This window comes from Oreochromis niloticus, linkage group LG19 (assembly GCF_001858045.2).
Source record: "Oreochromis niloticus isolate F11D_XX linkage group LG19, O_niloticus_UMD_NMBU, whole genome shotgun sequence".
In the NCBI taxonomy this organism is placed as follows: Eukaryota; Metazoa; Chordata; class Actinopteri; order Cichliformes; family Cichlidae; genus Oreochromis; species Oreochromis niloticus.
This window is the reverse complement of record NC_031983.2, coordinates 9,830,671-9,844,707: the sequence shown is the minus strand read 5'-3', so window position 1 is coordinate 9,844,707 and position 14,037 is coordinate 9,830,671. Positions and strand designations below refer to the sequence as shown.

Sequence of the window (14,037 nt, the reverse complement as noted above, 5' to 3'; positions counted from 1 at the left end):
AAATTATATAATAAACTGTTAAAATGAAAAGATCTTTGCTTTTTTAAAAAAAAAAAAAATTAAAGTCTCTTGTGAAGTGATTACGTTTGCAGCCAAAGGAGCCAACTGTAGTGATGCAAAAGTTTTTAGAGACTGTTCAACTTTTAATTAGGGCAATAACTTCATGCCTCTGCCACTCCACAGAGTGCAGCACCTCTCTGCTGTGGACATGTAAGGAGCTCCGACGTGGGAGTGCTTTCTCGGCTATCGGGGCATGTTTTCTTTTTAATGAGCATTGGAAGCAGGGTCCCCTACACAAAACATTGCGTAAAAATAATATTGCTCATTGTCATCGCCGTTAATAAGAGTTGACATAATTACTAGGACCATTTCTTTTCTAATTAGCACACTTCAGCGTTGTCGGAGCTAGCGGCCGGGCAAAAAGAGAATCAGACAGGCATGCCGAATGGGAAACAAAAAGAAGTCCATCCGCCATAATTAGGTAAGACAATGCCTCGGACTGTTCTCGGCTGGAGATGTCGCAGGGGCTCTGGCCGCTCACTCCCAACAAGTTACACTTCTCCCCAGGCCGCTAATAAGCCCCCAGTCGTCTTTCCGATTCACACGGACAGAGGCCGCCATTGCCTCACTGGCTTCACCCCTCGTGACCTACACGGACCCTGGCTCACCCCTCCGAAAATATGTATTCATGCAGCACTTTGGCTTTGTCCGTGTTTCTTACTGGAGTGTCCTGGGACTTGCAGTCTGGCGAGCCGCTGACGCAAAGTGTGGATAGAAAAGAAGCCCAGCCCGTCTTTATTTATGGCCTCAGTAAGCTGAAGGCCTGTGCACGCTTCTTAAACTGGAGTTTTTCGTTCGGGTGCTGAGAAACATTACAAATAAAACCAGGGATTTCACTGAAGAATTTTTTTTTTTAGATGTGATCCCACCAAGTGTTACCAATGACTTGTGACGTGGTGGCTTTATGAAGTTAAAGCATTTACTGAGTTTGTAGATATTTTAAAGCCACAAAAAATAAATTGAGGGTTTTCGGATTTATCGTCTCTGTTCTCTTTTCGGAAGGCCTTCGTTTATTAATGTATTCAATAACTTTAAAGTGCACTACACTTCCTAGGTTCCTCATGTTTGCTAAAAGGTGAAGCCCCTCTAGATATAAATATTAAAAACTACTTTCATATTGTCTGTGAAAGCCCCCACACAAAAATGTGTAATAATGTTTTTTCAAAGCGGGACAAGTTAACAGTTTCTGAGGGGATTGGTTGAAATCATGCAAATTCTATTCACATTAAAGTGCAGAAGCTTAGATTATGCAGTCTTTTATTTATGCTCTACAGAGTGCATTTGACGATAATGTGATTCTAATCGTAGGCATGTTGCGGGACTTCTATACACATTATAAAAAAGTGCATTATTTTAAAGTCAGTGTGTCTGCATTTCCCGCATTTATGCATTCAGTGCAACAACTGTAATGCCCATTTGAAGTGGCCCTGCCGCCTGTGGGACTGGTTGACTGGGACACCTGTTGATGCTGACTGGCGAACATTGATCAGTCTGCTGAGCGCTGACGTGTTAAACGAGCTGACATCCTCAATATGGTGTACGCACTGGTGGCTTCCTGTCACCCGTATAGCCTCAGTCCAGCCAAGCAGTCTCTTCGAGAAACGGGTCAGTCCCCGCAGAGCTGGTCATCCATATGGAGGGAGGAAAAAAAGAGAAACACTCCATCCATCCGCAGTGCGTTGCCCTGACCTCACGTAGCCTCTGTGCCCCGACAAACGTCAATCCGATGTGCCCCGAGTCCTTAAATTAGCTGTCAATTAGTGCAAATTAATCAACTCCTCGCCTAATTAAGCAATGCCGACGGGCAGCTACCAAACATGCCATTGTGGAGGAGCCATGAGAAAGCTGCGGGGCTTGCAAACTCTTTCAGTATACCGGGGGAGGAGGAGAGGGAGGAGGGCATCGCATAACATCACGCCCTGGAAGTGCTTTGGGAAAGCAGAGGCTTTTGGCTGAGCTTTAGTAGTCCCCCCCCCTCCCTGACTCTGCGCTACATGTGCGCTGTCATCAAGTTGCCTGCACCTTGTTTCAACACCAAGGATTCAAACTGATTGAGCACACACACCTCTTGCATAAGACGTTTCTGTTTTGTTTTTTTAAACAGTCTTACAGCAGTCAGATTGGACACCTCAAAAGAAAGCTACAGGCAGTCCATGTGACGTATCCATTCACCAGAGTGTGTGTGACCTTCCCGTGAATACGCTGCATTGGCCTTTTTATTTTTAACATTTTAAATCTCACAGCTGTTTTAGCAGAGCCTCACCTTCTGCAGGCCACTCCTGTCTGAAAGCTGCTTTCATTTCCAAATGTTTGAGGACACGCAGCACAGAAGCACGAAGAGCGGGGGGAAGAAAAGAAATGATGTAGTGTGTGTGTGTGTGTGTGTGTGTGTGTGTGTGTGTGTGTGTGTTCTCGGAGGAGGGGGGCAAATAAACAAACAAACAAAAAAAAAAATACAAACTGTTCCAACAGCCAACAAATCCAACAGCTGTTTTCTTTTTAATCTACAGGCGTTAGATCCTGCAGGTCTTTGATGGGCAACCTAATCTACACGAATGACTGAACTAAATCTTCCCTTAATCTACAGCCTTATTAGTCATCCTCTCTTCTGCATGTAAATCAGCATGGACCAGTTTTCAGAGGAGATGGACTAATAAAAGTAAACACAAAGGAGAAACCATTCTACCACCGACAAAAACATGAGAAGAGAAGAAAAAACGTATAGATTGGAACAGGAGTGATGATTGAGTGAGAGGGAGGGAACTAAGTTCCCTGTAGTTGCCATGTCCCTGTGACTCACACCCTTCCTTGTTAATAAATGACTCGATCCCAGCGGGCTGATGTGCATTAGCATATCCTAATAACATTGATTTCATCATTAATAGAATTTCCACTAAATAGGTCCTAATTAGTTTCAACTGGCCAACCACTGATTGCAGCAAGCAATAGATATTTGTTTCTCCTTCTTAATAAGCAGTCAAATTTTGAAGTAGCGATCAGCTAAGGCGCTGAGCTCCCACCAGACTCTTCTTTCCATAACGGAGACCCACGCTTTCACCACCTACATGACTCATTCCCACAGGTTTTAATTAGAATGATATACCTGTGACGATGCTGATTTTACCACACAGATTGCTTTTTTGCATAATACTGGCACGTTTACTTCAGTAAAGAAAGTAAATGAAAACTATTTGCATCTCTGCACGCAGCGGGCAAATCCCTGTCCTCTGTGCTTTCCAAATAAATGTATCATAAATATTTTTTTAAAAGAAAACTGTTAAATTATCCTTATAAGATTTTTAACATTTTGGTCTGCATCTTTAATAATAATAATAATAATAATAATAATAATAATGATAATAATAATAAAAGATCAAAGTAATTAAAACCGTAACGCAAAGAAACATGTTTTCTTTTGTTCTGTTATTCAAATAAAATGAATGAAATAATTATTTTATAATTTATTATTATTATTATTATTATTATTATTATTATTATTATTATTATTATTATAACAAAAAACATGCTGTGGGAGTTTCTTGTTAGTTTTGTATTATTTTGTGTGTTCGTTGCTCATATTCTGTTTAATTTCCTACATCCTCCAAGAAAAATCCCCCTGTGGTTTATAATCTGTGTAGTCTGCTGCTGCTGTGGGATTAACGCTGTGCAGGACCGTGCAGCGCAGACTGGGTCCATGTCGTCCAGCTGTCGTTTTTGGGAGGGCCTTTGATTCGCGTGTGATGAGTTTCCCACAGCATCTGGAGATCAATTATCCACTCCTATGAGCCAGTGGTTAGGCAGAGAGATCATAACTGACTTTGAGTGTGTGTGTGTGTGTGTGTGTGTGTGTGTGTGTGTGTGTGTGTGTGTGTGTGTGTGTAAGGAAAGGCATCACAGAGTTATTCCATCAGATTGCCAAACATGCAGAATTTCAACGGTGTGAAATAGACTGTTTCATATATTTGGACTTGTAAGGGCAGGCAGACTGCGAGTATAAACGCTGTTTTTTGTTTTGTTTTTTGTTCCCAGTAAGTCCGGTTCTAGTGCTGCAGTTTTGATGTTCCTTATCTGTTCCATCGCTCATTGTTTCTTCCAACAGATTGCAAACTTAAAGGTCGTTTGTTCTTTTTTACCTCGGATCTCGTCTTCATTTATCCACGCAGTCCTCAGGAAAACACAGATATCCATTCGGGAGGGCGTATAATGCATCCATGATCCACAGGAATCCTGAATCCTTGCAGCTGATTGGCTGCTGGTTCTGCCTCTTGTTGGGATGGACCTGTTGGATAAAAGGACCATTTTCTAAAGGGCTCTTGTGTGTTACGCAGAGGATCATGCACTGGGGACCGTCCTGTTAGACGCCGTGATAAGAAACAGGCCTTTCAAGGAAGATCGGAGACACTATGACGGGGAAACAGGGCGCCGTGTTGTCGGAAAGTTTAAATCTATCGGAGAAAACCTCTCTGGGTGTTAATGGAGGGAGTAACAGCCACCAGCCGAAGAGCGGCGCGACCAATCCACCGCCCAGGTGCACCGGCTTCGGCATCCAGGAGATACTGGGTCTGAATAAGGAGCCATCCGTAGCCCCGAGGAGCCCACTGGCCTCGCTGCCGGCCGGGGCGCACCTTATCGCCGCCAGGTCCATGCTGGGCCCCGCCGGCGTGGGTGTCGGGATGGGATTAATCGGCCCTGGTGGGATTCCATCGTTTTACAGCCAGCCAGCGTTTTTGGAGACTGTGCTGTCTGACGGGCAAGATGTTCACCTGCAGCCCCACAGCAGGTCCGTGGGCCCGCTGGACACCAGCCAGTCTGCCAGCTCAGGTGATCTGCAGTCACTTTCTAATGATTCATAACAAGCCGTGAAATTATTACAGCAGTTATATTATTATCGCATTTCCACTCACTGTGTTACTGTGGATTAACACAGATTCCAGATTTCTTCCATTTCCTCATTTTTATTATTATTATTATTATTATTATCACCACCATCATCATCATCATCATCATCATCATTATTATTATTATTATTATTATTATTATTATTATTATTATTATTATTATTATTATTATTATTATTTTTAGTAGTAGTAGTATTAATAGTAGTATTAGTAGTAGTAGTATCGTGTTTGAACTGGAATGTTTTAGGCTGTGACAGGTTTATTTAAACCTGTGCTGTGTCGTTGCAAACATTTGCTGTGATCTTTTAAAAACGGCTTTGCATATGTCATTAAACTTTACGTCTTCTTCTCAGACTCTGAAGATTTGTCTTCTAATGAACGAAAACTCTCCAAGTCGTCAGTAAGTCAGAGCAAGAAAAGGAAGAAAAGACGCCACCGGTTAGTGCTGATTTCTGGATTTCAGGGGAAAAAAATGATGATAATGTTACATTTCATGTTAATACAACATCTCTTTGTTCAAATAAAAAAAAAAAAATATTAGGGCCCTTTCCGTTAAACAAAATGCACTGTGGCTGTTCTTTTCAATTTTTTAATTTTTAATTTTTGGTCTTACTGTTTCATTGACACTCACAACTGTGCAGATAAGGATTTACTGCTCGTGAGCTTTTATTTTCTCAAATTATTGCTATCCATAAAAACAAATCTGAAAAACAGGGCACTGTTCTGATTTTATTTAAGTTATTAAAACTGTCACTCAAAGCTAAAACGCCTTTTTAGTTTTTGCAAATTGTGTGTGTTAAAACATCCACGTGTATTCATTAGTTTATCAGAAAGAAAAAAAAAAGTTTTTTTGTGTGTTTTTTGTTTTCAAAGCACAATAATATATTTCACTAGCCTGTATTTAACCCGTTTCCACAGGACCATATTCACCTCGTATCAGCTGGAGGAGCTAGAAAAGGCATTTAATGAAGCGCACTACCCGGATGTTTATGCCCGAGAGATGCTGGCCATGAAAACAGAGCTACCTGAAGACAGGATACAGGTATATATATATACATATATATATATATGTATAAACCCGATAATTATAATAATAAATGATAAAAAGATATGAATATTTATTGAATTAGAAAAAAAAGACCATGGAGCTTTCATTGGTTTGGGTTTTGCAATTCCATTTTTTTTTTTTTGCTGTTCAAAGAATTCTTTATTTTATTTTATTTTATTTTGTTTTATTTTATTTTTATAAGAAGTATAAAGTTGTTCGGTTATTTCAATCTATTTTTGCCCAGTTGTGCCTGTAAAAATGCGACGTTTAATATTATTCATTTAAAATACAAAGGAAAAAACTGCGTAAAACATTCATTTAAAGCATAGTTTTATTTGTACATATTTTTTTTCATACAGTTGCTTTGCACATACACAACTGGCTAATCAAAGCAACAGCAGAGTGAAAGTATCTCATAGGGTTTCACATTAATTTCGTTGTATTCAAAGGATTCGATCTAATTTTACATTTTTAAACAGCGCATGTGGGCTTTGTGGGCCATTCTGAAAAAATAAGCAACAGTCTCTTTAAAACCGGATTCGTGTCGTTCTGAACTCATCAGCCTTAATGATTTGTGTGAATATTCTAATCGCTCTCCTCATGAATATGCACCTGTTCGGGCGAATGCGCTTCGCTCATCCTTCACCTTTCCATCAGTGCTAATAACCCGCTGTAATATTTGAGTGGAGGCCGCCAGCTGCCCCTGATGCTGCTCTGATGTTAAAGGGACGATGGTCTAAGTGAGCCCCAGCAAATCGATCAGCGATGAGGCCCCCCTTCCTCCTCCCCTTCCTCCTCTTCCTCCTCCTCCCGTCTGAACAAAGACTGCTCTCCTCCAGCATCCTCGCCAGGACAGATAATCTCTCATCAGGCGCAGTTGGATGTGAAACAATTTGTTCTCAGAGAAGGAGCCGCTAACGACCTAATCAAGCTATCAAGGCGGAAGAAGATTGCAGTGTGACCTGGACCATCCATCTGCCGGGGTGCCTTTTAATCTCGTTCTCATTACCGGGCTGCAACAGTACGGCCTGGAATAAATAATAAAAGGAAATAAATAAATAACCCCAGGGCCTGCTCCCATCCTAAATAAAATTAACACCCAATTTTCTCATTGAGTGTAATTAGTTAAATCAGACGAGCTCGGGAGGCTGGCTGGCTGCTGCTGCTTGGAGAGAGACGCAGGGAGTTCAAATGAAATAACTACATTGAATTTATTAGCATGGGTCAATAGCGCTGATCCCACGAGTCCCGGTAGTTTAATTTCCCGTGATATTTGCCCGCCTGCCCACCATCGATTGGGCCTGAAATTAACTTATTTTTCAATCAGCCTCGGCGTGCCCCTGGGTCGCTCCTCCTCGCGGCTTACACACTGGCTTCTTTTTAAGGGGCACATAAGCAATTTCTCATTAAAAAAAGTATCTTGTATGAAATAAGGGTTATCCATCAGAATTACCAGAAGAAAAAAATAAAATAAAAAAGCTTGAAAACGATTTGATCGCTTTCGATTTAAAATCTGTCCTCGCTTGAGTCTTCTGTCTGCCCTCCCTCCTTCCTCCTCTCACAGAGCCATCAGAGGTGCCTAAGCTGAGTGCTTAACAATCCTGTGTTGTGCTATACAATCAATTTGGCCTCTCTCTTTCTCTCAGCGCACACACAGACACTCCGGGCTTTAAGCAGTTTGCTGGCCGTGGCCAAGTGAAGTGTCTTGTTGTGTCACACCATCTATAATGCCACCAGGTAGTTTGAGATAAGCAGTGACAGGAGGCAGAGATCTGTTACACCTGGAACCTGCAGGCTATGGGAAATCAATGGACTCAAGCAAAACAGGACTTAAGTTGTTATCTTAAGTCACTTTGAATCGCACTGGATTCCTAAATGAGTCATCTTTAAAATAACTAAGACTAGGCTTTAACTTTCTAAAAGGGCACTTTTAGAAAAGCCTAAAATGACAGTAAATGGATGGAATGGATTAATTAGGAGGGTTTGATTATCCCTTCTGGAAAAGTTTGAATTAGAATTTCTTTGTCATCGTTAAGCGTTTATTATTGGACTAACAGCACGTTTTGGCTGGATAAACACAACTCAAACCGATTTTTTCCACCCTCAAAATTTGATCTCATTGGTGGCTTAAAATATTAGCAGATGATCCATCAAAAAAGCCCAAACCTGTTTAGGATACAAATTGTTGCATCTTGCACATAATGCAGCAGATTCAATAAGATTGCCATTCTGAAACAGTCTGCCATGGTGAAACTCTGATTTCCTCTTCTTGTGGTTGCCAAATTACTGAAAATTCATTCCCAATATCCTCTGTAACAGTAATCAAAAGCCCCAACACTATTCAAGTCCATCTCGGCTGTTTCCACAAACTATTTATTCAAAATTAAAAGGTTATTTGAATGAATCTAATTTAATCTCTTGCACATATTTCGGCCTCTGCTGCAGTGACCTGAAACCTGACTCACTCATATAAGCTCATATGAGATTATGACTATGCAGCAAGAAGAGTAGATGATGACTTAGGCGATATAGCTAAAAACTGGGGAACTTCTTCCTGTGTTACAGGTGTGGTTTCAGAACCGGAGGGCCAAGTGGAGGAAGAGGGAGAAATGCTGGGGTCGCAGCACAGTGATGGCTGAATATGGACTGTATGGAGCCATGGTGAGGCATTCAATCCCTCTGCCAGAGTCCATCCTCAAGTCTGCAAAGGATGGTATCATGGAGTCCTGCGCCCCCTGGCTGCTTGGTGAGGCTTTTTTTTATTTTACTTTTACTGATTTTTCCACTTTTTTTTCCTAGTTCATCCATTTTTGTAGATGCAAAGCACATCTTAGCTGCACAGTTCAGTCAGTTAGTGATGACTGAATAAGCATAATTTTAAATAATAAGAGGTTGCACTTCACTGAGTTAACAAGCTGAGATTAATGCGTTTATTCTGACTTTCCACAAGTACCCCGTGTCTTGTTCCCTTTCCCCCCTAAGCATGACCTTCTAAAGCAAATATATTTCCTAAATTGAAATCAGCATGCAAAATATTTTTCATCCAGTACCCTGGTCATGCATTGCCACTGTCCATTTAAACATTATTTTCTAAACCGCAACTGTTTTTGCTTGCTATTTTCAGTCCAGGATGGCTTACCAATCAACAGACGCTATTCTAAATCTGAATACCCGCAACTCTTTGCAGGGATGCACAAAAAGTCCATGGAGGCTGGAGCACCCCCGCCGTCAGGAAAGGGCGATGCACCCCAGCAGCCGAGCTCTCAGAGGGCAGAAGACGCCGAGGCCGAGGAGAAGAGGTCAGAAGGCAAGTCTGTCATTTCTAAAGAGGAACTGAGAGAGAACAGCATTGCCGCGCTCAGGGCAAAAGCACAGGAGCACAGTGCCAAAGTGCTGGGAACAGTTTCTCATGACAGACAGTTGGAGGGCAAACCGGAGAGACAGGAGGCCGAGGAGAAAGCCAGCGATCCCCTGAGTTCACCAGAGGAGCAGAAAAGTCCATAGAGACTGTCGAATTCACTGAGGACTCTTGTTTTCACGAGTGAACGCAGTGGTCTGGCTGCTTTAAGCATGGACTTACCTGGTATGACTCGCTGTCCTGCAGATGGCCTGCATCTGGACTCCTTTAAGGAGAAAACTCATCTGGTTTGCTGCTGCACACAAGATGCAAATGCACTTTTCCCCCTCCCTGATTCACTTCAAAACATACAGCTGTTGCTTGATCATCATAGAGAAAGGCTGAAAAGAGCAAGAGTGAGAAATATCACTGTATATAGATCCCACAATTATATAGAGAGAGCCAGATGAGCAGAATTTCATCCAGTGCAACATGAAGTACTTGCAACGAGCAGTCAGTGTGTCAAAGTCTGCATTTCATTTTAACCTTTGCTTGTACAGTTACTAAGTGCTGACGTTTTAGACAAGAGCCGCCCCACCGACAGAACTCTTTCAAGAGAAAGACAGTAAATGTTGTCCTATATCGTGCTGTAAATAATTGATATATTAATCGGTCCCACTAAAGACACAAATTTGTAATATGTTTTCATGTAGTCTTAAAAATGTTTGTGTTTTCATTTCAAAATATGTATCACTCAAAATACAAAGCATAAAATAGAAATCACTGTTTATTAAATGTGGGTTTTGGTGTCAGTTCTTTTGCTTTAAATGATTCGATTACCGCCCTGTTGCTGTAACTATTGAATGGCATTGAAGATCCCCTCCTTGCTGGAGTAGCTACTTGTTGTCACTTGCTGCTCTGCTGGCTGGGCTGATTAGGAGACCGCCCCCGGCTCCATGCTTGGGTTAGCCCCCCATAATCCGTCGCAGTTGAGAGCCTTCAATTTCAGATTAAACTAGGGGAACCAGAGCTTTTGGGACAGGAGAAGAGAGTGAAGCAGGATGACCTTAGCCTGATTTCAAATCACGTCAATACATGCTGTTAGCGTCCAACACTCAAGCTGTTTCATCCTCTTATCTGAATACTTAGCCAAAGTCTAACAGCTTCATTTGTTGGTAATCTTCATTTCTCCCCCGGCTGTTTATAAAACTTTCTATCAGGGCATTTGAACTCGGCTTTACAACACATCTACGTGGCCGCATTAGCTATAATCCATATCACATTTCACACACTTTCTAATGGGGCTTCTTAATGAGTTGAACAACCGCGTTCCATTCCAATTAAACGGAGAGCAATTTCAAAAGGCAAGGGACGACTGCGCTCAGTGTGGCCCCGAATGTCTCCGCAGTGAATGGCTCTCAGTTCGAAATCATAATGTCAGTCGATAGGGAAAAGGTTGTTAATTACTTTGTTGACAGAGATAAGTATACATACAATCAATAACGATGGGTAAAAATGCTCTGGGATGTGCCAGGAGAGCAGGAAATGTTGATGTTAAGAAGATTCTTCTCCACTGATGAGTTAATTTGTGAGCAGCAATGTTAAGGAAGGTTTAATTCTTGATATTAAAACCTTAGAAAGATATTTCAGATATCATCATTTCTGATATTTCTATACTTTCAGGGCAGAGCACAAAAATAACCAGCTGCAGAATAATCTTCAGACCTGATAGATTTAGCATTAAGGGACACCACAGCAGATACATTTCATGCTCACAAGAACCATTACTGGTTTCAAGCTCATCTTATTTCGTAGCCTTCGCTAACCTAGACATACGTTTCCAGTTTATGTATCACTAAATGATATCTTATTTTAGCTTTATACCCTTGTGTTGGTCTCAACAAACTGTTGTATGACATTCAAGATCCTCAGAGGATAAACCCTGCTGGTGGTCTCATGACTTCTTCTGTGGTGCCAATAAGAGTCTGGTATTTCAGTGAAAGAATTCCAGGGCACGTTAGTTAGCCTGTCTATCTATCTAGCTATCTCTCTCTGTGTTTATATAATAAGACATTTACAAAATTAATGCCATTTCATCAGCCTCAACTCTATTATGTGTTTAGTGCTAGTTAGAATGTTTTAGCATGTAAATATTGCACTGCCTATGCCTGGTTTACTGCTGTTAATTGGTTGGCAACTGCCAAACAATTAACAGTACTTAATTGGCGATTGATGGTTCCTGTGTTTCCTAAAGCGCCCTGAAGTTAAACTCTTGAACTCTTACAAGTTGCTATCTCTCTCTCTCCTTCTCAATCTTCCTCTTTCTTACTATTCTGAAGAATTTAAAGCTGAAAATAAACATCATATTAAACTGCATCCTCCTTACTGCACCATCCTTAAAGAAGAAATCCCCCCATGAGCCCGATAGCTATTTGAAACTGAGTGAGCGTAATGAATGGCAATATACATACACCTCTACTCCACACACCCTCAGCCCGTTTCAGTTATTGAGGCCAAGACATATACAGAGTTAGGATTATTCCTCTAAAGTGCAAAGCTATTTAATCCTCTGAGAGTGAAATAGAAGGTTATTATAGACCAGATTTGGTGAAGATCAAGCTGTTTACATTGGATATGAGGAGGTAATTCACAGTATCCCTTTTGATGGGCAGTCTGCTTGTTGAAGACCATGATAAGATCATCTCAATCCATGCAAAGTGATATCTGGGGGAGCTTTATGGAAAGATTTCTGACTAATGCAATATTAACATTCAATTTCTTTTTGATGGGGTTCTGAGCGATATGACTTTATGAGTGAGATTAAGTGCATACAGATCATTTTTGGAAGCCTCTTGGCTCCAGTTTCATGCAGACTTGAAATCAAACGGAGATATAGATAGACCGCAGTGTAATGAAATGTGGTGCTGTTCTGCCCCCTGCTGCATAACCCTATCAGTACAATCAAAAACCTGAGCATCTCTTGCAGATGGCTTTTCATTACATCTTTATTTGAGAACATGAAGATAGGCTCTCTGGTGGGTTTAGAAATTGCAAAATGTGTGGTTCAAATGTCAGCACAGAAGCAGGAGTTAACAATAAAACCCCAAACCATAGAAATAAAGCCACCGCACAACTAAAGAAGTTAAAACTCTCATTTCAAGTCATTCCTCATGTGATGAATAGCATGCCTTTCTCTTGTGCATGAAGGTTTTGCCACAAGCTAGATTTAAAACAGACAATAATGCTAATAGGAAATAATAAAGCTGCAGGTGAAAAAGGAAACTCAATATCTGCTCAGGAGATTTCATTATCAGCAGATGGCTGCGTTGTCTGCAAACTTCAATTTCTTTCTGTCTTTCTTTCTTTTTTAATCTAAACGATCAATCCACATCTCATAAAATAATCGTTATATGCCCATAATCTTAGCAAAAGCACGTGTGCCATGATTTGTGCACATCTTCATGCACTGGTATTTTATTTTTCCACATAGTATACACCAACATAAAATTTATAAATACAAACAGTGTGCATATACAGTCTGTTAACATAGACAAATAGAATATTTGCACTCTATCAATAGCATAAAATGCAAAATCCTCTAGGTTGATAAAGAAATCGATTATTCTGGCCACAGGGTGGCAGTATTGAGCTTCAATCTTGAGCATTTAAAATCAAAAGCCCTGAATCCACGTATGTCCATGTAAATTTAATTAAAACACAGCTTCTCAATGACATATTTCACAAAATCCTGTCCATGTACAAAAATCCAGGAAAATCATTTCCATCTTATCATCGATTCATATCTGTCAGGATGAAGAGAAAAAGGGTCGTATTACAAGCTTCTGAGCAGACAGGATCTGATATCTTGATCAATATTTGTCATCTCTTGTCACTCTTCTGGTGCTCTCTGTGATGAGGCTGTCTGCTGTGGGTTAATGGAGATGGAATTGATACTGTGGCTAAATGATCTGTGCTGCCCGGGGACTGATTTCATCTCCACGGTTCTTTTTTTTTTTTTTGAAAGCCACACTGACCCAGCTGGCTGTCTCTTACATGTCTCTGGATTAGAATTATTATCTCCTTAATATTGAAATTTCACTGAAATCAGTGTTCTGAGTGTCTGCATGATATATTAGTCTCTTTGTGCAATAATTATGCTTCTTTAATCCTCAAATCATTTGATTAATCTGTTGATTGAAGTCTGCTGCATTGAACAATCCTCTGTTTTCTCCCCAGTATAGCAGATTTATGAGTAGCTGGTGTAAAAAACAAGAATATTTCATTATGTTTCCTCACCTGCTCACTTGTTGACATTTCCTATAGCATCAACATTGTAAAATTAAGCAAGAGAGAATGATTTGTTCACAATGTTTCTCATTCAAAAATGTTATACACACATTTCCCTTGCATAAAACACACTGCTGGATTTCAAATCTCTCTAAATGCTGTGTGTCAGATTTATAGCCCGATTAAAGCAGCATGATGGGAGTTCTTTGTCTCTGGATGTGTGTCCTCTGTCTCATCTGAGTGCTACAGACAAAGACTGCTCTTTGTCACTGCTGCCTACTCTACTAATGGATATCAGTTATCTCTTGAAGTTGGACTTGACTGCTTGTCCCAGAAAGATTTATGATGTGTGGCACGACACCAGCAGCCATCCACTGCAGCCGCCCTCCAGCCTTCAGTGCTCGGTA

At 40.8% G+C, this 14,037-nt stretch overlaps 1 protein-coding gene across 1 annotated transcript; it reads left to right on the top strand.

Annotated features, from left to right (window-relative positions):
* The first annotated feature begins 52 nt into the window (after positions 1 to 52).
* On the top strand, positions 53 to 10,138 carry vsx2 (visual system homeobox 2). The gene is made up of 6 exons (XM_019348490.2): positions 53 to 481; positions 4,224 to 4,881; positions 5,312 to 5,396; positions 5,877 to 6,000; positions 8,572 to 8,752; positions 9,131 to 10,138. Exons 2-6 carry the CDS (start codon positions 4,464 to 4,466, stop codon positions 9,508 to 9,510), a joined length of 1,188 nt encoding a protein of 395 aa, XP_019204035.1. The 5' UTR covers positions 53 to 481; positions 4,224 to 4,463; the 3' UTR covers positions 9,511 to 10,138.
* Positions 10,139 to 14,037: the final 3,899 nt, after the last annotated feature.

Bases quoted from the DNA above. Each gene is read 5' to 3' on its own strand.
- vsx2 (XM_019348490.2), top strand. From the start codon at position 4,464: ATGACGGGGAAACAGGGCGCCGTGTTGTCGGAAAGTTTAAATCTATCG. The intron at 5,397-5,876 runs GTTAGTGCTGAT...CCGTTTCCACAG, and splicing joins AGGAAGAAAAGACGCCACCG to GACCATATTCACCTCGTATC. The intron at 8,753-9,130 runs GTGAGGCTTTTT...TGCTATTTTCAG, and splicing joins CTGCGCCCCCTGGCTGCTTG to TCCAGGATGGCTTACCAATC.